Source organism: Crinia signifera, chromosome 5, assembly GCF_055691185.1.
Source record: "Crinia signifera chromosome 5, ASM5569118v1, whole genome shotgun sequence".
Lineage (NCBI taxonomy): Eukaryota > Metazoa > Chordata > Amphibia > Anura > Myobatrachidae > Crinia > Crinia signifera.
The window spans coordinates 169850953-169873177 of record NC_139221.1 but is presented as its reverse complement, the minus strand read 5'-3'; the positions used below and the strand labels follow the sequence as shown (position 1 = coordinate 169873177).

The 22225-nt window shown below is 44.7% G+C and overlaps 1 protein-coding gene across 3 annotated transcripts in view; it reads right to left on the bottom strand.

Moving 5' to 3' along the window:
* The window catches only part of MOCOS (molybdenum cofactor sulfurase), a 571628-nt gene that overhangs the window by 401432 nt on the left and 147971 nt on the right, over nucleotides 1-22225 (bottom strand). For all 3 annotated transcript variants that reach the window (XM_083188287.1, XM_083188289.1, XM_083188288.1), the window contains exon 4: nucleotides 7602-8240. In XM_083188287.1, the coding sequence (XP_083044413.1) occupies nucleotides 7602-8240 (639 nt within the window). The remainder of the gene's footprint in view (nucleotides 1-7601; nucleotides 8241-22225) is intronic.

Here is a 22225-nt window from a genome sequence, read left to right as displayed (position 1 = left end):
CAAGACTGCTTTCATCTCTCTCAAATTGGAGTGAGCCCAACAAAGCTTGTCGTTCCACTATCCTTGTATCGCATGTCGACCGCACACCGCTCCCCAGCCTGTCTGGCTGGCATCTGTGGAAATGACTACCTGACTGCCCACATCAAAAATGACTTTCCTCGTTGTAGCCTTTCCTCATCGTACCACCATTTCAGGTCCTGCTTGGCTCCTTTTGACAGTCGAATTCTCTGTTGTAATACTTTGCTGTTTCAGTCCTACTGCAACAGAAAGCACATCTGCAGAGCCCTCATATGAAATCTTGCCGACAGCACTATATCTAATACAGCTGCAATGAGACCTAGAACTTACATACACTGCTCTCATGATGTTACTGGTTTCTCCAGAAGTTTTAGAACCTGCCACCTCAAATTCTGTTGCCTGTCTGGTGTCAGCTTTACCGTCATATTTTGAGTGTCCAGCAGGACCCCTAGATACTTTATTTGTGTGGACAGAACTTATTGACTTTTTTGAAAGTCAACTAGCCAGCCATGCTTGGCTAGACTTTGGCTAGCTCTGTCTGTGCCATGATTAGTAGATCATCTAAGTAGGGCCAAATTGAGATGTCTTCGCTTCTGAGGTTGCCTATTACGAACACTAACATCTTCAAGAAAGTTCTTGGAGAGGGTGCGAGATCAAACGGAAGAGCTGCAAATTGATACGTGACCTTGTTTAGATGAAATTGGAGGTATTTTTGATGACCTATAAAGATGGGTACATGGAGATAGGTGACCTTGAGGTCCATCGTGGTTAAGAAAGCCCCTTGCCTCAAGTCTGGCAGAATGGAGCGAATCAACTCCATTCTGAATGCCCTGACTCAGCATAAAATTATTCAGGCGCCTCAAGTCTAGAATCGCCCTGAAGTCTCCGGACGCTTTTGTTACTACAAAGAATCTGGAGTGCCAGCCAAAGTTCTCCTGCACTTTGGGAACTGTCGTGACTACCTCCTGATCTATCATAGTTTCCAGGCTGGCAAATAGCGCTTGCCTCACTGCCCGATCTTGTGGGTTGGGAGACTCCAGAAACCAATTCCCTGGACACTCGAAGAATTCTATTTTGTAGCCTGATGATACCACCTCCAACACCCACTTGTCCTCTTCCTGGTCTATAAGCTCTTGCTTCTTTAAACTCCAGAGCCTGGTACCTACAGTAAATGCCCTATTAGGGGCACTTCTACTTGCTACTTTCTCTTGCAGTAACATACCAACTTCCCCCTTGAAATATTTGTTTTGTTTTGATTTCATCTAGTTGACGGCAAAATAGGTATTCGCCCTGGAATGGACAGCAGTTTGTTTTTTGACTGCGTATCTGCAGCCCACTGCATCAGCCACAAGGCCCTTTTTGCCACCGTAGCTGCTGCATTGGCCCCAGCAGCTCAGTGAGTCCATGGAGGCGTCACACAAGAATTCTACCACTACTTGCAGATTTTATACTACCTTAATCAGCTCCGATCTTTTAATTCCATCCAGCATGTCTGACTCCAGGTCTTGACACCATGACGAAAGCACCCTTGATGTCACCGCCATAGCAGATGCTGACTTCATAGCTGCTCCAGAAGTCAAGTGCTGCTTTTTTAGGCCTTCAATTTTCCTCTCCATAGTATCTTTAAAAAATGGTGACATCTTCCAAAGGAAGGGTTGTTTTCTCTGAACTCCTGCGCACTGCTGCATCAATATTAGGAGCTTCTTCCCATTTTCTAACTTAATCATGCTCAAAGTATTACATCCTATTAACCCTCAGAGGCACCTCCACTTTTTATCCGGATGTTGCCATTCCTTCTCCATCATAGGGTTTGAGACAATGGGAACTCCTTGGCCTTTTTTTCTTGTCTTTAAACAGCAAATCCTGCGGCTTCACTTTTTCTTGAGGATCTTTAATATTAAGCGACGTGAATTATACACACTTAGTTTTACAGCAGTCCAGATTGAAATCTAAATCAGATTTCTATTCTAAATATTTAATCTTCCTCAATACCACCTTCAGCATCGACTAACCTTCTGCTGAATCACAGGAGTCGTCAGTAAGAACTGCCCTGCTTCATTTTGCCGTCATTCTAACTAAGTTGTCCTTAGTCACAAAGGTATCAGCCAATGCTGTTTTCAACATTCTGAGTCCACCATTTGTGAGGGACCCATCTGTTGAGACCCTTCACAATTTTCACACAAGCCTCACGCTGCCCGTATAAGGGGAACAGCTTTGGCATTATGCAAATACACTGACGGCACCACCTCCTCCCCCCTTCAATACTGTTCTCGACAAAAGAGGGAACATGAAGTCCTGCAGACCCTTTTCACACGGTAAGCCACCCATATAGAATATAAGCTCTCACGAGCAGGGCCCTCTCTCCTCATGTGCCTTTCTTAGAATATATAAACCACTGCCACCCTGATGATTGCTTCAGTGTCCTGTCCCCTGATGCAACTATCCATATTAACCATGTACTTGTCCTAAACTGTCTTGTACTGTAATTTGTTATGTGTTTTTGATTATAACTATGCTCTGTAAAGCGCTGCGTAATTTGTGTGCGCTATATAAGAAACTGTTAATAAATAAATAAAATCTACCGCGGACAGAAAAAAGACATGGAGGCCAGGAGGGGCGGTCCTTATATAGGGCTAGTGTCTTCTTTTCCTTTCGAGATACCTACCCCCAGGGACAAGCCCAGAAGTATGGCTGCAATGGGGAGGTAGAGGAAATACTTATGACATATTCTGTGTCATAAGTATATGCTTTATATTATACATCTCATTTTTACTACAGTACATACATTTATTTATTTATTTAGAAAGCACCAAGAGGGGTGCCTCCCGCTGATCATGTTAAAAGACCAGAAGCAGGGGCAGGGTCAAGTACACTTTAAAAACCCATTTGAAAAAAAAAAAAAAAGATGTAAAGCGGCACCTACAGTATAGAAGTACCTCAGTGACAAGGGTATGCTGTCTGCCCATATGACAGTATACCCATGTCACTGAGGCAGATGTGATTGGCAGCCCCCAGCTCAGCCACTTAGCACAACCACACATCCCCCTCCCCACCACCCCCGGTCTGCGCCGTACTTGGTTGTTAAGCTCCCGGCTACCCGAATACAGCCCCTCAGCGCCTCACTGGAGGTGGGGCTGAGCTCCCTGTTGCCTGCTCAGCCTCGTTCAGCCCCGCATCCAGCTGCTCAGCCAGGGTCAGATACAGCTGTGATATCTTTATAGGAAGTTAGTAATTTAAGTACTCACTCTGGTCTTATCTACTAATGAGAAGGCACCAGATTTAAAGGATTAGATTTCCTACAAGCAATTAAGTTATAAAATGCTGGATACTTTTTATCTATCATCTTGAATATATACATTTTTGTGTTTTTTTTTTCAGTGCTTATGAGACCAGGGTAAACTCTGTCAAAGTGCTGTTGCTTATTAAGAGATGTTGGGTTTAATATTTTTTGTCTTTAAAAGTTCACAGATCTGGGGACAAAGTGTCCATTGTCCATTGCTTTGACATACTATTCATCTGACCTAGTTTTATGTGTTAGGGTGGTAGCACAATCTTGCTTGATTGAACAAGTGTTACATGCTCCTAGTGTTCATTCTAGCACCTGCCATCTTTGAAAACCCATGCAGTTCCTCTTCCCTGCTAGGGGTGTCGCTGTCTGCTGTAGGGCTTCTAGCAAAGTGTGGTCTGTGATTTGCACTGATAAGCAAACCAGAACTGTGCTAGAAACACCACAGCAGGAAGCGACACCCCAGGCAGGGAAGAGGAACTGCATGGGTTTTCAAAGATGGTGGGTGCTAGAATGAACATTAGCTCCAATGATGTAAGGAGTGGCTAGGCTTTGCTAACCTAGTGGGACTTACTTGCACGACTGTCCCCTTCGTGCAGAAACCACCAGTACTTTATATAACCACCCTGCAAATCCACCACAAGAGCAACAACCTTCAAATCGTCACAGATTTGCCACTGATGTTGATCACAGTTTATGTATAACTGTTTTTTTGTCATTAGTTTCAATTATATGGGCTGCATACCCCAATGGAATTGATGGGTTACTATTTTAATTATGCAGAAACAATCTTAGCATACTTGCCTACTTTTGAAAAACATTTTCACAGAGATTTTAGCTGGTAGTAGAAAGTACTGCAGTGCTGAGAGGGCGTGACATGCTCCACCCTAAGGGTGTGTCTAATACCACCTATGGGCGTACCTATAGTTACTAAGGGGTGTGTCCTGCAGTGGCAGGTTAAAACTTTGGAACACTTTAGGCCTGATTCAGAGGTAGACGGTGCTCTAGCTCATGGTGCTGGAATCACGGGATTCCTACTTTCTGTGCCACTACATGCTGAAAACCCACCCCGTGGTTCTAGGCAGTCCACCAGAAGTGCCCCATAATGTCCACCTTTGGCAGGTGCAGCAGTGTCTCAGTGGCAACATGGGGTCATTGGAGGGGAAGCATGTGTTTAATACCACCAGGAGAGAGGAGGGGGACAGTGAGACAGGGCTGGGAAGAGAACCAGACAGATGATTGGGAGAGAGAGAGGATGGTGAAACAGTGACAGAGGAGGGGAGAGACAGGAGAGAGAGAGAGAGAGAGAGAGAGAGAGAGAGAGAGAGAGATGCCACTTTCCTGGCTCCAAGTAGGCAAACCTGTCTTACATACATATATGCCTATCATTTCCCTTATATACATTCCTAACACTAACCCCCCCCCTCCCCCACATACACCACTTAAATATCTTAAAATCATGAGGCACACAATATTAACCTACTTTTTGGGATGACTGGGAATGGGAGAATGGAGCCAGGTTTAGCATTTCTCTTGTAGGCACATTGTAGGCACATTCCCTCTCCTGTGAGGTCTGTCTGGGCTCTTTTCTTGAGCCAACAGCTGCTTTAAGTTAACTGGCCTGTGGGGGCAGATGTCACCCTGCTCAGCCCACAACTGCTTCCCACAGGCACTGAAGAGCAGGTAGCCTCTGATAATCTATACACAGCAGGGAGTGGGGATGCTGGCAGCCATTGTTAGTGCAGCAGCAGCTGATAGCAGTGCACCCCGGCAGCAGACAGGCCCTGATTAATGCAGAATAGGATCGCGCTGGGGCCGGCCAACTTCTAGTGACTTCACATGTGGTCACATGTACCGAGCAGGCCCCGCCCCTCGGCACTTCCGGAACGCGTGCATGCGCAATCGGTATCTTTGCGCCGTTACTGATCACCTTCAAAAACCGGGAGGAATACCAAGGTTTGCAGGGCAGCGGGAGGGCCTGGTAAAACCCGGTAGCCTCCCACTGAATCCGGGAGGGTAGGCAAGTTTGAATCTTAGTGACTTGAAAAGTAAATCTAATCAACACCATCATTATTATCAATGACCTAGAATTAGTAATGAAAAAAACAAAACATATGCTTCAGAAGCATTTTAACTCTAGGGAATGGGATCATTCGTCAGACTGCATTTAGGTCTACAGTCATTAGGTCGACCCCACTAGGTCGACTGGCAGGAAGGTCGACCTGACTTAAGGTCGACATGGGCCAAGGTCGACATGACTTAAGGTCGAATTTGCATAAAGGTCGACATGAGGAAGGTCGACTGGTCATAAGGTCGACATGGACACAGTTGGCAATGAGAATCGGACCCTCGCATCGCTCGCTTCGCTCGCAATGCTTCGGGCACGGTGCCTCGCTGCGCTCGGCACACTATTTTATTCTCCCACCACGCCCTAGTGGATGGTAGGGCATGAAATACCGCCTGTCGGCACATGTCGGCTCAAAAAACAGTGAAAAACCCATGTCGACCTTATGACCAGTCGACCTTCCTCATGTCGACCTTTATGCAAATTCGACCTTAAGTCATGTCGACATTGGCCCATGTCGACCTTAAGTCAGGTCAACCTTCCTGTCAGTCGACCTAGTGGGGTCGACCTAATGACTGTAGACCTAAATGCAGTCTGACGAATGACCGCATCCCAACTCTAGACTAGTGTTACTGATTGCATTGTACATTGTGTTTAGATTGTATATTGACCAGCATTGTGACTAGATACCTCAGCAAACTGATCAAAATTAATACAGATTTAATGGTTATCCACCATTCACAAATCACACATTAATGCATTGGTCACATAACTACAATAAATGATCCCTACACTTTCTTTATTATAGTGTATCTATTGAGGTTGGGTACCCTCAAATGTGCTTGCTACACTATGGGTCTTCAATCTGTGGCCCTCCAGATGTTGTGAAACTACATGTTCCAACATGCATTGCCACAATTTTTGGTACTTGTTTCCTAGCAGGGCGCCCACTAAGCTATTTGCTTAGTGGGCTATTCTGCGTAGTGAAATCGCATCGCACATCGCATCGCACATCGCATGGCTTTTTGTGCCTTGCGATGTGTGCGATCTCAGTATTTAATTTACTTAATTTATTGACTGCACCCTGAGTGAAATCGCATCGCAGATGAGATGAAATCAGATGAGATGAGATCTCATAAGTTCATATGGTAAAACACCTAAAACAGCACCACTCTCCACGTCACCCTGAAGCGAGGAGGAATGCATCCTCTGACCTTTTCATACCCCCACTATCCACGTCGGCGTGGAGTTGATTGTATATAGTGTGGCGAGCGCAGCGAGCCACCGAGCCTGAAGCGTGGTGAGTGTAGCGAGCTCCGCGAGGGTACGCGGATTACTTTACATGTATTCCGCGTCCGCTTGCCACACTATATAAAATCAACTCCACGCCGACGTGGATAGTAGAGCTATGAAAAGGTCGAAGGATGCATGCCGCCGCCCATTCCTGGGGCTCGCCACGCTTCGGCGTGACGTGGAGAGTGGTGCTGTTTTAGGTGTTTTACTATATGAACTACTGAGATCTCATCTCACATCTCACACCACAAAAAAGGGCCATGCGACGCGATTTCACTCAGGGTGCAGTGAATAAATTAACTAAATTAACTACTGAGCGTACGTAGGAAATCATGGCGCCCTGCTAGGAAACAAGTACCCAATTTTCTTATAACAGCATGACAAAACGGTCAGGGCATGCTGGGACATGTAGTTTTACAACATCTGGAGGGCCACAGGTTGAAGACTCATGTGCTACACTATAAGTAGTACACACACTCTGGGCCATATGTAATAGGGTGAGAGTTTCAGAAAGTGAGAGATTTTGGGAGAGTTTTCCCCTTTTTTTAAAGCAGCAATCAATTACAATGCAAAACCAGGTTGCTTTTGCCATGTAGTTGATTACTGCTTTAAAAAAACATGGGAAAACTCTCCCAAAATCTCTCACTTTCTGAAACTCTCACCCTATTACATTTGGCCCCCAGTGTGCAAGTGATGACTAACCACTAAGTATAAATGATGAACACTACACAGAAGATAACTAATAACAACTGTACAGAGCAGGTGAAAAATATGTGCCACCTTTCTCAATGTTGAGGCCAACAAAATGAAAAATAAAAACTTTAGCATTTGACGAGAGAATAATATTTAGATCAATATAAAGCATGACTGTACAGGGATGTAATTCACTTTAACTCTAAAGTCATAACTTAACTTGAAATTATATTTGTCTGTCCTTACCTGTCACTTATAGGTTCTTTAGGAACACAGAAATCTTCTTTTGTGAGGTAAGCTGCTGTTGTTCCACCTCCAAAATAATTTTTTCTGAGAAGATGGGCAACTCGGTTAGAAACAATCAGGGCACCCAAGCCGGTTGGAAAGCCAAAGATCTTATAGAATGAAATGGTAACTAAATCAGGTTGACAAGCTTCCAGATCTAATGGTGATGTACTGACAAATGAAGCAGCATCCAGTAAGACAAACCAATTGCCTGAAACTTTTGTGGGGAACATTTTCCCTGATTTGATCAGTCCAATCCATGAGAGAGGATATTTGGTGCCTGAAAAATTGCTTAGGGCAGGATAACAGAATAGATGAGAGATGCTTTGATTCTGAGGTTCAAATGCTTTTTGGCTCTTTGACAATAATAGATCTTCTGGAGTGACAGCAAGAGATGGTACATTTAACATTTTAGTCATCCCTCTCATTCCAACCACCGAGGTGTGATTATCAGTCAGGTAACAGAAGTAGCTACCTGTAGCGTCCGGACAGCTAGGTGTCCAAGGGAAATTCTCTGCCACTAGTTTTAGTGCTGCAGTGCTTCCTGATGTAAAGATTACGGAGTAGTCTTCAGGAGATGCATTAAAATGCTGTAATACCCTACACATTGGAAACAAAAAGTAAAAACATTCATTAACAACAACACATATACAGTACTGTACATAGCATAAAAGCTGCCCTAGATTATTGTGCACATTGCTCATTATAGAAAAGCATACATAACATTATGATTTGTTATACTTAAATATCTGTAAAAATCTTGTAAGTATGTAATGTGTTGTTTGTGGTGACAAAAAATGATATGAGTGTTTTGGTCTCCCACATGCTATCTTTCCAAGTGAAGTGAGTAGCCCATAAGTTTGATCATGCAATTTGCATTGAATTACACTAATCCAAAAAATTCAGGTAGGTTAATTGGCTTCCAACAAAATTAACCCTAGAATGTATGTTTGTGCGTGTACTTGTGGTAGTGATTATAGATTGTAAACTCCACCAGGACAGGGACCGATGTGAATGTTCAAATATTCTCTGTAAAGCGCTGCAGTATATTTATGCGCTATATAACAAACTTAATAAATAAATAAATAATGTACCTTTGAATAGTGGAAGGTAGAGTTATGAAGATGTGATCACAGAAACGTTTGCCCAGACAAGGTAGTCCCCTTTGAGACTCTGCCAGTCAAGAACTGATTTATCTGTTGTTGTTTACCCATTGAATAATTTGTCACTACCACCTCACAACTATGAATATTTTTTTTTTTTACTAATGGGGGCAATTCAATTGGAAGGAAAGTTAGGGGGTTATTCTAGTTCATTCTTTCTGACAAAATCCTTCTTAGATGGACAAAACCATGTGCACTGCGGGTGGGGCAGATGTAACTTGTGCAGAGAGAATTAGATTTGGGTGGGGTTTTTCTTCAAAGTGAGATCTATATTGCAGTGTAAAATCATGCAGTCAGTATTTTCCCTGCACAGAAACAAAAAAAACTCACCCAAATCTAATTCTCTCTGCACATGTTACATCTGCCCCCTGCAGTGCACATGGTTTTGTCCTTCTACGAAGGATTTTGTCAGAAAGAATGAACTAGAATAAACCCCTTAGTGAGGTAAAAACATTGTGTACCTTCTGTTTTGGTTAGCAGTGGAATCCAATTTAAAAATTGATTAGGGGTTTTCAGCTTTGAAAAAAAGTGTGCAATGTGAAAAAAGATACCCATCTCTCTGGGGTCTCCCTGCAACACCCAACATCTCTCTTCCTTCACAATGCAGGAAAGAGGACTTCTGGGAGTCCCATGAACTAATAAGATGCTTTGAGGGTTCTGGATGGCATAAGAGCAGCAGGGAGATATAGGGGTTTATTCTAGTTCATTCTTTCTGACAAAATCCTTCTTAGATGGACAAAACCATGTGCACTGCAGGGGGGCAGATGTAACATGTGCAGAGATAATTAGATTTGGGTGAGTTATTTTGTTTCTGTGCAGGGTAAATACTGACTGCATGATTTTACACTTCAATATAGATCTCACTTTGAAGAAAAACCCCACCCAAATCTAATTCTCTCTGCACAAGTTACATCGGCCCCACCCGCAGTGCACATGGTTTTGTCCATCTAAGAAGGATTTTGTCAGAAAGAATGGACTAGAATAACCCCCATAGTTGTCTCTGGAGGAGGGGGGTAAACTCACATAGAGTCAGCGGTGTAGCTAGGTGCCACGGTGCCCGGAGCAAGGGCATGTCCACCCCCCCCCCCCCGATTTGTAGTAGGCAGGGCTCTTGAGTGGCGAAAAGGGGCCGTGGCCTAACATTACACCACACCGTAATGCCCATTGCACATAAAGCCACATGCTGTAATGCCAATTACACACAAGGTCACACATGATGCACATTACATACTATATAACAAACTGTAATGCCTATTACACATCTGACACATAAGTGCCACTTACCTACATCATACCTCTGAACTTTCTTCATAGCAGAATAGGGACACTTGCACGGCTTCGCACCCGGAAAGGGGTGTGATATATGCAAATGAGGGCACTGCTTATGCTAATTAAGCTGCGCCCCCGTTTTCGGACGCGAATAGATGCTGTGCGCATGCGCACAGCGTCTATTTGGTCAGATTGGGGGGAACTCCCAACTGCCCCCCTGCAGCGGGACACCGACGGCCGCGGGAGGGGTGTGGGAACGTCCCCAAAAACGGGGCATTCCCGTGTTTAGCGGGACATTGGGAGGTATGCTACATGCTCATTGCTAGGAACTTCATGCTCGATGCTAGGGGCTTCATGCTCGATTCCAAGGAGCTTCATGCTCATTGCCAAGGGGGACTAAAATTGCTCATTTTCAAGGGGGACTAAAATTGCTCGTTGCCAAGGGGGACTAAAATTGTTCGTTGCCAAGGGGGGCTAAAGTTGCTCGTTGCCAAGGGGGACTAAAATTGTTCGTTGCCAAGGGGGACTAAAATTGCTCATTGCTGGGGGGGGGGGCTCAAGTTGCTCTTTGCCAAGGGGGACTAAAATTGCTCATTGCCTAGGGGGATATATATTGCTTGTTGCCAAAGGGGGACTAATATTCTTGCCAAGGTGGACTTGTTGCTTGTTGCCAAGGGGGACTAATATTGTTGCCAAGGGGGGCATGTTGCCAAAGGGGACTTAAATTGCTAGCAGAGAGGGAAGGTGAGAGTAATAGTGCAGATCATGGAGGGTGGGAGTGATAGTGCAGAGCATGGACAGAGGGTGGGAGGGAGTAGTGTGGAACAGGGGGGGATAGAGGGAGTAATGTGGAACAGGGGGGAGGGTGGGAGTAGTAGTGTGGAGTGAGGGTGGGAGGGAGTAGTGTGGAACAGGGAGGGAGTAGTGTGGAGCCCCCCCCCCCAGCTGTCAGGGGAAGTGTGCGGTCGGCACACCCCCTGCTCCCCGCTGTACCTGGGAGCTTCCGTCCACCTGAGGTCAAATGCTTGGCATCTACTTATTCTACAACTATTGACAGTTGATTGATGTTTTATATGAGGTTATATTAACATCATTTAAATGTTTCTTAAAGCGGAGACCCAGTACTATTATTTTATTGCTTAAATTGTTATTATATTTTCTTTGTGCTAAATTATTGTGTTACTTTTAATATAAATTTGGTAATTTATCAAAGTGTGTCCAAATTCATTTTTGGATAAGCAGATTAATACGGAGCTTCACCATTATACCTTGCAGCGCAATACGCCTACTCTCACCCTTTTCCTGTTGTTCTTTTTTTAGTGTGAGTTTAGGCAGCTCACACAGACATTTGCAGCAGCTGGTATAAAATATAATTTTATTCAATTATTATTCAATTTAAATTGCATATTTACTCAACATTAAATCTAAGCGCCAGGTGTTGTAGTCTGGGAAAGGTTTTTACACCTACCCATTCTACATCTCTCTACAATACCTCTGTGGTATCTCCTTTCTCACTGGTACAGCAGTTCCCAGTGTTTCTGAATAGCTAATCCTGCATACTGTACATCCAAGCCATCCTGTCTCTTTAAAAAAGCTGACCTCAGGGTAACTGAAGAGCTACTCTTATATAGAATCCCATTCATCCTGTCTTTCTGGTATACTCCAAAAACCCAGTGTTCCAGAATAGCTAGTCATGCATACATCCCAACCATCCTGTCTCTCTAATAAAGCTAACCTCATTGTTCCTGAAGAGCTAGTCTTGCATACATCCCATCCATCCTGTCTCACTGGTATGCTCCAAAAACCCATTGTTTGTGAATAGCTGGTCCTGCATACATCCCGGCCATCCTGTTCCACTATTACATCCAAATCCCAGTGTTCCTGAATACCTGATCCTGCATATATCCTAGTAATCCTGTCTCATTGGTACATACAAATGCCAGTGTTCCTTAATAACTGGTTCTGCAACCATCCGAGCAATACTGTCTCACTGGTATCCTCAAAACGCCAGTGTTCCTGAACCACAGTTCCTCTTCTTGCTCTCCTGGCACAGCATCTATTCAGGTGTCCCTGAATGGCCAACCTGCCATGTCTGTGAATAAGTAGACCTTCTATTTGTCCCAAGTCACAGCCAAGTAACTTAAGCTAGTACGGATTCACAAACAACTACAGTCATGTCAGCTTTATTAGAGCTAAAGAAAATACTTTTGGAGTTAAGGGTAAAATTTGCAAACAAAAAACTAATTTCATCCTTACATAAAAATGAAATTTAAAAAATGTTTATGAATGGTAGCTGTTATTCAGTTACCTGTACACAAATATCTCACTGCTTTCTCTCTTCCTTCTTTAACATGATACTTCACTTTATCTTTTTATTTGTGTTGTGCCCTGTGGTAGTTTGGAAGAGGTGAACCCCTGTAATGTTAGAGACCTGTCCGGCAAGGTTGATTTGAAAAGCATTGGGACAATGACCCAAAGCACACCTTAAAATTATGCAATAAATCTTTAGGAAAGTAGCACGCAGCTGGTATTCTGTCTGTAATGGAGTGGCCAGTGCAGTCAACAGATCTTAACACCATTGAACTGCTGTGTGAGCAGCTTGACCGTATGGTACGCAAGAAGTGGCCATCATGCCAATTCCACTTGTGGGAGGTGCTTCAGTAAGGGCGGGATGTATTAAAATACATCGCCGCCCTTCGCGCCCCCCCCGCCGCGATGCCGCCGCATATGTACTAACATATGCGGCTGGCATCGCGATGCGGTGACGGAGGCCCCCCGCGATACCTGTACTGTGGTGTGCGGGGGGTCTCCGTCACCTCCCAGCCGGCTTCTGCAGCATCCACGCCGGGGACAGCTAAGCAAGCTGTCCCCGGCGCTTCCTCCTCCCCCTGCAGCCGGAAGGACGTCCGGCTGCGTTGCTAGGGGGAGGAAGGGCTTACCTTCCGGGGTCCAGGAGGACCTGCAAGAAGGTAAGCCCAAGGGAGGGGGGAAAGGGGGGGTCGGCGAGGCGGCGGGTTGCGGCGACGCGGCGGGTGGCGAAAAGAAGCCCATAGGCTTCTATAGGGTATCGCCACCCAAAGGTGGCGATACCCTGCCCTGCGAAACCGCTGCGAACGGGTTTTAGTACATAGGAAAATGCGGTAAAACGGGGGTTTTACCGCATTTTCCCTTTAGTACATCTCGCCCTAAGTGAGGAGTAAAATTTCTTCAGATTACCTCAACAAATGAACAGCTAGAAAGCCAAAAGTCTGCAATGCTGTAAAAGCAGCATTCTTTAATAAAAGCAAAGTTTGATGGACAAATTTATTATTTCAAATAAAAATCATTATTTTTAACCTTGCCAATGTTTTGACTATATGTTCTATTCATTTGCAACTCATTTGATATATAAAAGTCAGTTAAAACACAAAATTGCCTGGGTGATTCCAAACTTTTGAATAGCAGAGTACGAAGAGAGATTTTTAATTAGTCCAATTTGAACAACGTCACTAAGATGAACAGTACATGTGAAACTTAAATATTAAGGTAGCCAGTGACCACTATATACACAACGTCACTAAGATGAACAGTACATGTGAAACTTAAATATTAATGTAGCCAGTGACCACTATATATGCATATTGAAAAGCATTCTGCCTAATTAGAAACAAGAAATTTGATATGACCAGTTTCTAATTATTCAGGTTCTATATATGTATTGCTATTTATTTTAATATAGAACTAAACCACAATTCAGATTTAATAATCATTTAAATGATTTATGGTTAAAACATGTTATGGCAAGCTGCCAAATGTTAAGGTATATAGGTCATCTGTTTTCAGAAATATATTTTCTACTTAAATTCCCTACAGTCTTGTAGTAGATGTATTTAAAGATTTAAATTTGCAATTTAAGACTCGTTCCAGTATAATATGTGTGACCTTCTTTAACACTTATCTGAAGTTTAATTTCAATAAAGATAATATCCAGATCACCTGTAAGATTAATAAATTAATGGCTCTGTACTGCATATATTATCTGCAAGAGTTGTAGAAAGTTAGAGCTCTCAGGGCAAGTAGTATGACCTTTGCTTCAGAAGGTAAAATTCATCTTGTAAAATAGTGCTCAATGTGGGTAAAGACTGAACATTTCTCTCATTGAGTATCCAAAAGGAATCAGCATAAAAATACAAGTAAAATATGTTTTTTTTTAAATAGATTTCAGAAAATACTTCAACAGCTGACACCAAAGAAATTGTATCTTCAGTAACACTGCACGGAAATTATCTGGATTGTGCTCTTGCTAAATTTTAAATTATTGCATCCAAATATTATTATTATTAGTAAGCCTCCTAATATTTTCTCCTGAGGTCATCTCAGCAGCAGGAAACCCCAAAGGTATTTTAACAGGGTCTGGGCGTTTCCCCATATGTTTTGGTTAGATAGTCGATAGGTCACAGTGAATAGGTCAACAGATTAACATGGTCAAAGGGTTGACATGGCATGGTCGACCAAACATACAGATGTAGCACCGCTCATCCAGTGCCGGGGCTTGCCAGACCACCCCCAGGGGCGGATTGGCCTGCCGGGAAACCGGGCATTTTCCTGGTGGGCCGGCCCAAAATAGACATAAAGAGGCTGCTCACTCCCCTGGCTGGGCCGCGGACCGCACGGCCGCCATCTTTGCTGCTAGCGGCCGCGGCCGCAGCAGTTTTCCCAAAACAAATATGGCCGCAGCCAGCAACAGCTCTCTTACTGCAGTGCAGTGCAGATGGCCGCGGGAGCAGCTGCGTGCGGCCGCACATGCGCACCAGCCCTCCCGCGGTTCTGTCACTGTTCATGTGCACCACTGTGTACCTGCGTGCAGGGAGGCGCCTGCCATGAGATGCGCCCTCCCTGCTGTCCATTCCCAATGCTGTACTCGGGCAGAGCTGAGCTCCCTCCTGGCTCCGTTCCAACCTCCTTTGATGTCAGCGGATCTAAAGGGGGCGGAGCTACACGAGTTGAAGGGGGCAGAGCTACACAAGTTGAAGGGGCGGAGCTACACGGGGAGCACAGGTAATGAAAGCATTTGAAAAAATTGATCCACTGCCAGACAGTTTTTAAGGTAAATAAAATGGTGGTGCTGGCATTATGCAGCACTAGTAATGTCGGGCATTATGCAGTGTCACTACTGTCGGCAACTCGTGTGGGCATTATGCGGTGTCACTACTGTCGGCAACTCGTGTGGGCATTATGCAGTGTCACTACTGTCGGCAACTCGTGTGGGCATTATGCGGTGTCACTACTGTCGGCAACTGGTGTGGGCATTATGCGGCGTCACTACTGTCGGCAACTGGTGTGGGAATTATGCAGTGTCACTACTGTCGGCAACTCGTGTGGGCATTATGCGATGTCACTACTGTCGGCAACTGGTGTGGGAATTATGCGGTGTCACTACTGTGGGCAACTGCTGTGGGCATTATGCAGCGTCACTACTGTCGGCAACTGGTGTGGGAATTATGCGGTGTCACTACTGTGGGCAACTGCTGTGGGTATTATGCGGTGTCACTACTGTCGGCAACTCGTGTGGGCATTATGCAGCGTCACTACTGTCGGCAACTCGTGTGGGCATTATGCAGTGTCACTACTGTCGGCAACTCGTGTGGGCATTATGCGGTGTCACTACTGTCGGCAACTGGTATGGGAATTATGCGGTGTCACTACTGTCGGCAACTCGTGTGGGCATTATGCGATGTCACTACTGTCGGCAACTGGTGTGGACATTATGCGGTGCCACTACTGTCGGCAACTCGTGTGGGAATTATGCGGCGTCACTACTGTCCACAACTGGTGAGGGCATTATGCGGCGTCACTACTGTCGGCAACTCGTGTGGGAATTATGCGGTGTCACTACTGTCGGCAACTGCTGTGGGTATTATGCGATGTAACTACTGTCGGCAACTGGTGAGGGCATTATGCGATTTCACTACTGTCGGCAACTGGTGTGGGCATTATGTGGCGTCACTACTGTCGGCAACTGGTGAGGGCATTATGCGGCGTCACTACTGTCGGCAACTGGTGTGGGAATTATGCGGCGTAGCTACTGTCGGCAACTGGTGTGGGAATTATGCGGCGTCACTACTGTCGGCAACCGGTGAGGGCATTATGCGGTGTCACTACTGTCGGCAACTGGTGTGGGTATTATGCTGTGTCACTACTGTCAGCTACTGGTGAGGGCATTATGCTGTGTCACTGCTGTCAGCAACTGGTGCAGGCATTGCACAGCGCCACTACTGTCGGCAACTGGTGCGGGTGTTACCCAGGGCTAGTACTGTCAGCAACTGATGAGGGTATTATCTATACATTACTATTTTTTTTTAGAGCCAAACATGTGACCAGGTTAAAGCTTTGCTCTAATATATATGTATGGGGAGGTTACGTAATGAGCATATATATATTTATTTATTAACAGTTTCTTATATAGCGCATACATATTTTGCAGCAGAGAATATTGGAACATTTGCATCAGTCCCTGCCCCAGTGGAGCTTACTATCTATATTCCCTACCACATGTACACGCACACAGACATTTTAGGGTTAATTTTGTTGGGAGCAAATTAGCTTACCAGTATATTTTTTGAATTGTGGGACGAAACCGGAGTGCCCGGAGGAAACCCACGCAAGTACGGGGAGAATTTACAAACTCTGAACAATTAAGGCCATGGTGGGAATAGAACCCATGACCTCAGTGCTGTGAGGCAGTAATGTAACCATTACACCATCCGTACTGCCCCGTAATATGGTGCTATCCAGTCAGTGGCATCTAGATGTTTGAAGTAATTAGAAAAACCATCTATTTATTTTAGGAAGTAAAAGTGTCTATATATATATATATATATATATATATATATATATATATATATATATATATATATTAAGAAAAAAGGGGGGTTGTGGCCTTGTCCTGCGCTCTTTGGGAAGCAGCACTACTCTGGGGCCTCGCTGTTAATAGATTTTTTCCTCTTCCTTCCATACAGTTCGTCCTCCCACCTTATCCATTCCAGATTATAGGATATTGTACACCATTTTTATTTATGGCATTGTTTCACCATTTTAGATCACGTGTATTACCCCTGAAGAAGTCCCTTAGGGACGAAACGCGTAGGGTATCTCAGACCATCCTTACCATTGGTCGAATCAGGAATGTATACACCTCTGTGAAGACAACTATTGGATAACCACTGTTTGTTGTATTTTATACATTTTACTGTTTGAAATAAAACAATTTTCGATTTTAATGTATTGTTGGTGAAACATATTGAAGCGCACCTCTACACCTTTCATGATATATATATATATATATATATATAAGATTCTGTGTCGGCCCGGCACTCTCCTCTCAGTAGTCAGCTGCCCACGGTGCCCTCAGCAAAATTCAAGATAACGTGTAACAGGAAATAGCGGCACTCAGACGGGTCTTTTTCAAAGAATATATTTCAGTGAACAAAAAACTGACGTTTCGGAGCTCTTGGCCCCGTTTTCAAAGTGAAACTTTGAAACGTTTTCAAAGTGAAACCTCACCAGTTTCACTTTGAAAACGGGGCCAAGAGCTCCGAAACGTCAGTTTTTTGTTCACTGAAATATATTCTTTGAAAAAGACCCGTCTGAGTGCCGCTATTTCCTGTTACACGTTATATATATATATATATATATATATATATATATATATATATATATATATATCCAACGTGGTAACCAAACGATCCAGAGACCCCAGGATACAGACCGGCACTGCAGCAATTTTCAAATAATCATTTTTTCAGCTCAACGTTTCGGGGGTTGAGCCACGTTTTCAAGAGCAACACATACGCTCTGTGTTGCGTATGTGTTGCTCTTGAAAACGGGGCTCAACCCCCGAAACGTTGAGCTGAATAAATGATTACAGTATTTGAAAATTGCTGCAGTGCCGGTCTGTATCCTGGGGTCTCTGGATCGTTTGGTTACCACGTTGGCTATTTGTCCCTTGGCAGGGCACGCAGTCTACCATTGACTTTCTGTGTACTGAATGCCGGACCGAACCTATATATATATATATATATATATATATATATATAATCCACAAACTGCGGCATTCCAGTCTGATTGAAGTCTCCAATTGGTCTTGTCTCCAGTCTGAATGAACCAAATCATGGTTTTGATGCACCATGATTTGAGTCTTCATTTGAACACTTCAATCAAACCATAGTGCAGCAGTCCGTAGATTATATATATGTGTGAGCCGTTGTGACACCAACAAGTCTATTATAACTGTGTTATGCTTTCCTTGGGGTTATAGGGGGTCAGCTATTCACAGCATGGGCGTGTTATCGGAGTGATATGGGCAAGTTGCTGATAGTGGTGGCATACAGAGAAGCTGATTTGCACGCATTGGAGGCTATACTGATATGGATGATCTGCATCTAGGATAGGGCTGGTGAAAGTTTCAATAATGCAGCCAATGGTGGCAGCTTAGCAGCATTAGTATAAAGTCGCATATGCAACTGCATCAAAAAATACAAGGAAGGCCGCAACTGCATGCAACTCTGAATCAGATTCTATGGTACTCTTTACCTAGAACGGCGCCCGCGATTGGCATCGCGGGTGTCGGGGGTAAAAAATTGCGGACATCGCGGCCATCGCATGCACATAAAAAATGGGTGCGACGCGATGCCCGCGATTTTCCCATAGGGATCAATGTTAAAAGTGAGATTGGACGCGATTTTAGTGTTAAATGCCTCAATGCCTGCGATTTTTACATAGGAAACAATGTTAAATGGGCCACAGAGCCCTAATAGTCCCCCTGAAGTCTTAAATGGCCCCCACAATTTTTAACGCCACCCCACGATCAACGTCAACCCGAAGCGTGGCGAGCGCAGCGAGCCCGCGAGGGGCGGCTGTACGCGTCCTCCGACCTTTTCATACCCCCACTATCCACCTCGGCGTGGAGTTGAGAATAGAATAGTGTGGCGAGCCCGAAGCGTGGCGAGCGCAGCGAGCCCCGCGCGGGGACGCGGATACCTGTGAAGCCCGCGAAGGGACGCGTTTACCTGTGAAGGTATCCGCGTCCCCTCGCGGGGCTCGCTGCGCTCGCCACACTATTCTATTCTCAACTCCACGCCGACGTGGATAGTGGGGGTATGAAAAGGTCGGAGTACGCGTACTGCCACCCCTCGCGGGCTCGCTGCGCTCGCCACGCTTCGGGTTGACGTTGATCGTGGGGTGGCGTTAACAATTGTGGGGGCCATTTCAGACTTTAGGGTGACTATTTGGGCTCTGTGGCCCATTTAACATTGTTTCCTATGGAAAAATCGTGGCCATTGAGGCATTGAACAGTAAAATCGCGTCCAATCTCACTTTTAACATTGATCCCTATGGGAAATCGCGGCCATCGCGGGCATCGCATCGCACCCGTTTTTTAGTGCATACGATGGTCGCGATGGTCGCCGTTCTAGGTAAAGAGTACCGATTCCATTAGTAGGGATCCGCCCCCTCTTGGCAGGCTCCACCCCCTCAGCAGACCACACCCCCAGGGCTGCTTCCATAAATTTCCCGGGCTGGTTTTACATCCCAATCCGCCCCTGACCACCCCCACTGGCGAGCAGACGCTACATCTGACTGGGTCGCGCGAGCGTCCCACTCACATACACGAGTGTCCCAGTTTCCCGTCGGCGGGGGATGAGAACCCTGCCCGTCTCCACTTCAGGGAGATGGGCAGGGTTAGGGGGGGACACATTGGCGACAAGAGCCAATGTATCCCCTTACGAAGGCTGGCGGGGGATGGCGGCTGGCGAATCTACTGCCATCTCCTGCCTGAATGAGGGACGCTCCATCTGTATAGTCCAAAATAAAAAAAATTAAGTTATGTATTGTTTACCATCCACATGGACTCCAATTGAGAATTTAAAAGTGTGCCAAGCATAGCAGAGCAAGGCACCTTTGCCAAAGCATGGTGAGTGAAGATAGCCTTGCGAAGGCAGGCAGTAAATTCATTTGGGGTCCATGTGCTAAGACCTACAAACTGACACTAAAAAAAATTAAAGAATGTCAACCTTTATATATGTTAACCAGTTTCATGTCTACCGTTTGACTATGTCGACCATTTCCATGGATTCATAGTGCTATACTGTACATACATACAAAGACTATTGTCTGCTAATTTTTGAGAGATCCATTGTGTTGTCTGATGAGTTGGTCCAGGTTCAAGAAGGGCCACCTTAACACCTGGATTTTGCTCATTCCAGTTCATATCTGAATTCTCTTTCATTTGTTTCCAGATGATTCCGGTGTCACTGGACCCAATCCATATCTTTGTCCAAATACTCCTCCTGACAGAAAAGGATGTCAAGAGATAATTGCGCCCTGAGACTGGTGCACAATGTGTACCAAGGATTACCAATAGAACAAAATGGCATGGAAGAGTATACACCAGGACAGGCCAACCCCGTGGCTCTCCAGATGTTGTGAAACTAACAATCCCAGCATGCCTTGTCACAGTTTTAACACTCCCTTATAGCAAAACTGTGGCAAGGCATGATGGGATTTGTAGTTTGACAACATCTGGAGAGCCACAGGTTGGCCAGGCCTGGTATACACTGTCTAAAATACACATATTCTTAGTCTTCTCAGTCAATGGAAAGATCCCATGGATTTGAGGAACACATGAATATGGAAAAAGAATAAGACAAGGGGAAACCGGTCAGTTATGGATTTCCAGATTGTTAGAACAAGGATACCCAATCTCAGTGACTGACCTGTCCACCTTGCCCTATTTGAACGTAAAGGTATCTTTGTATCCCAATCAGGTCACATGCCCATAAGTATTAAAGGCTCATTGTTAGGACTCTTGAGGGTACCACCAAACCTGCCCCTAACTCTGTTGCCTCTCCTCGTGGTTGACGTGCGGTGCTAGTCTTCACCTATAACAACCGTGTTTGAAGGAGCTGGTTATGCCAGCTCCAACCCCGAATCTGGGACAAAGAACACGGACACCGTAGCATGAGCCAGGCTTGGGGTTCAGGATGCTCGACAGGAGTACTTGCTGGGGTACACAGGGAAGAATCTGGGCTCTGACAGAACTAGACAAGGCTCAGGACTTTGGCTAGGGAGAACTCCCCTAGAACTCTCTGCAGGCTACCAAGCAGCTAGGACAGAATTCTGACTAGGCTAAACAGAACTATAACTGGCAGGTTCTGCATGCTGAGAACCTAACTAAATAACCTTGAATGCAGCCACACCCAAGAACTAGGGTATGCATGAAACCCAGGGAGCTGGATTCACAAAACCCGGAGTACAGATCCAAAGAAAACATACAAGCTACAGAATAACAGAATATATAAATTGCACATTTGCACCGATCCGCTGGAGGCGGATCGTAACACTCACCTTCTTTAAGTGTTCACAAAGCAGTATTTTTGCTGTTGTGAAAAAGTTCCCCAAACTTCAAAATAAACAATAGCAGCATACAAAAGGTACAGATAAAAAACAATAAAAGTAATCCAATGGTCACTGGGTCAAAAAAATGTGTCCCCCTTTACCTTTCCCGGGTATTGAGAAAAAGATGGATGCCACGTGGAACAGACAAGATGGCAAGACCTCAGGACACATGGACATTAGTTTTCCTCCTTACAAACGCATGTTGAAAAAGTGGTCCTTTTTCAAGGTATGGGGGAACACCTATCAGGCAGGTATTTATACCCTGTCTGGCTATTTCATTAAAATAGTAAACATAAAAACATGGTCTGGAACATTTCCAGAACCTAGACTTCTATGATCAAAAATGCATAATAACATCCTAAAAATCCATACAAAGACATCTGATATTTACAACAGAATTTTTCATACACAAAGCATATATTATATATGTATATTAACAGATTAACAATACAAACAGAGGCGTTAGTATGTAGAGATTATCCGGCCATTCTTGTTTCTGGGATCGTCACCAAAAACGGAAGTGATGCTTACTTCCTTACCATTGGAACACAAAGCCACGGCTTCAGTGAACCACATCTCGTTTATTCGCACTCTATTCCACCAATGATTGAATGTTTCCAGTGTTTATATGATGTCCGTTGTCCCTCTCGAATTAAAATATGGGGGTAATAGAGACAATAAACAATTAGTAATTGTGGCGAACAAATACATAAACATAGC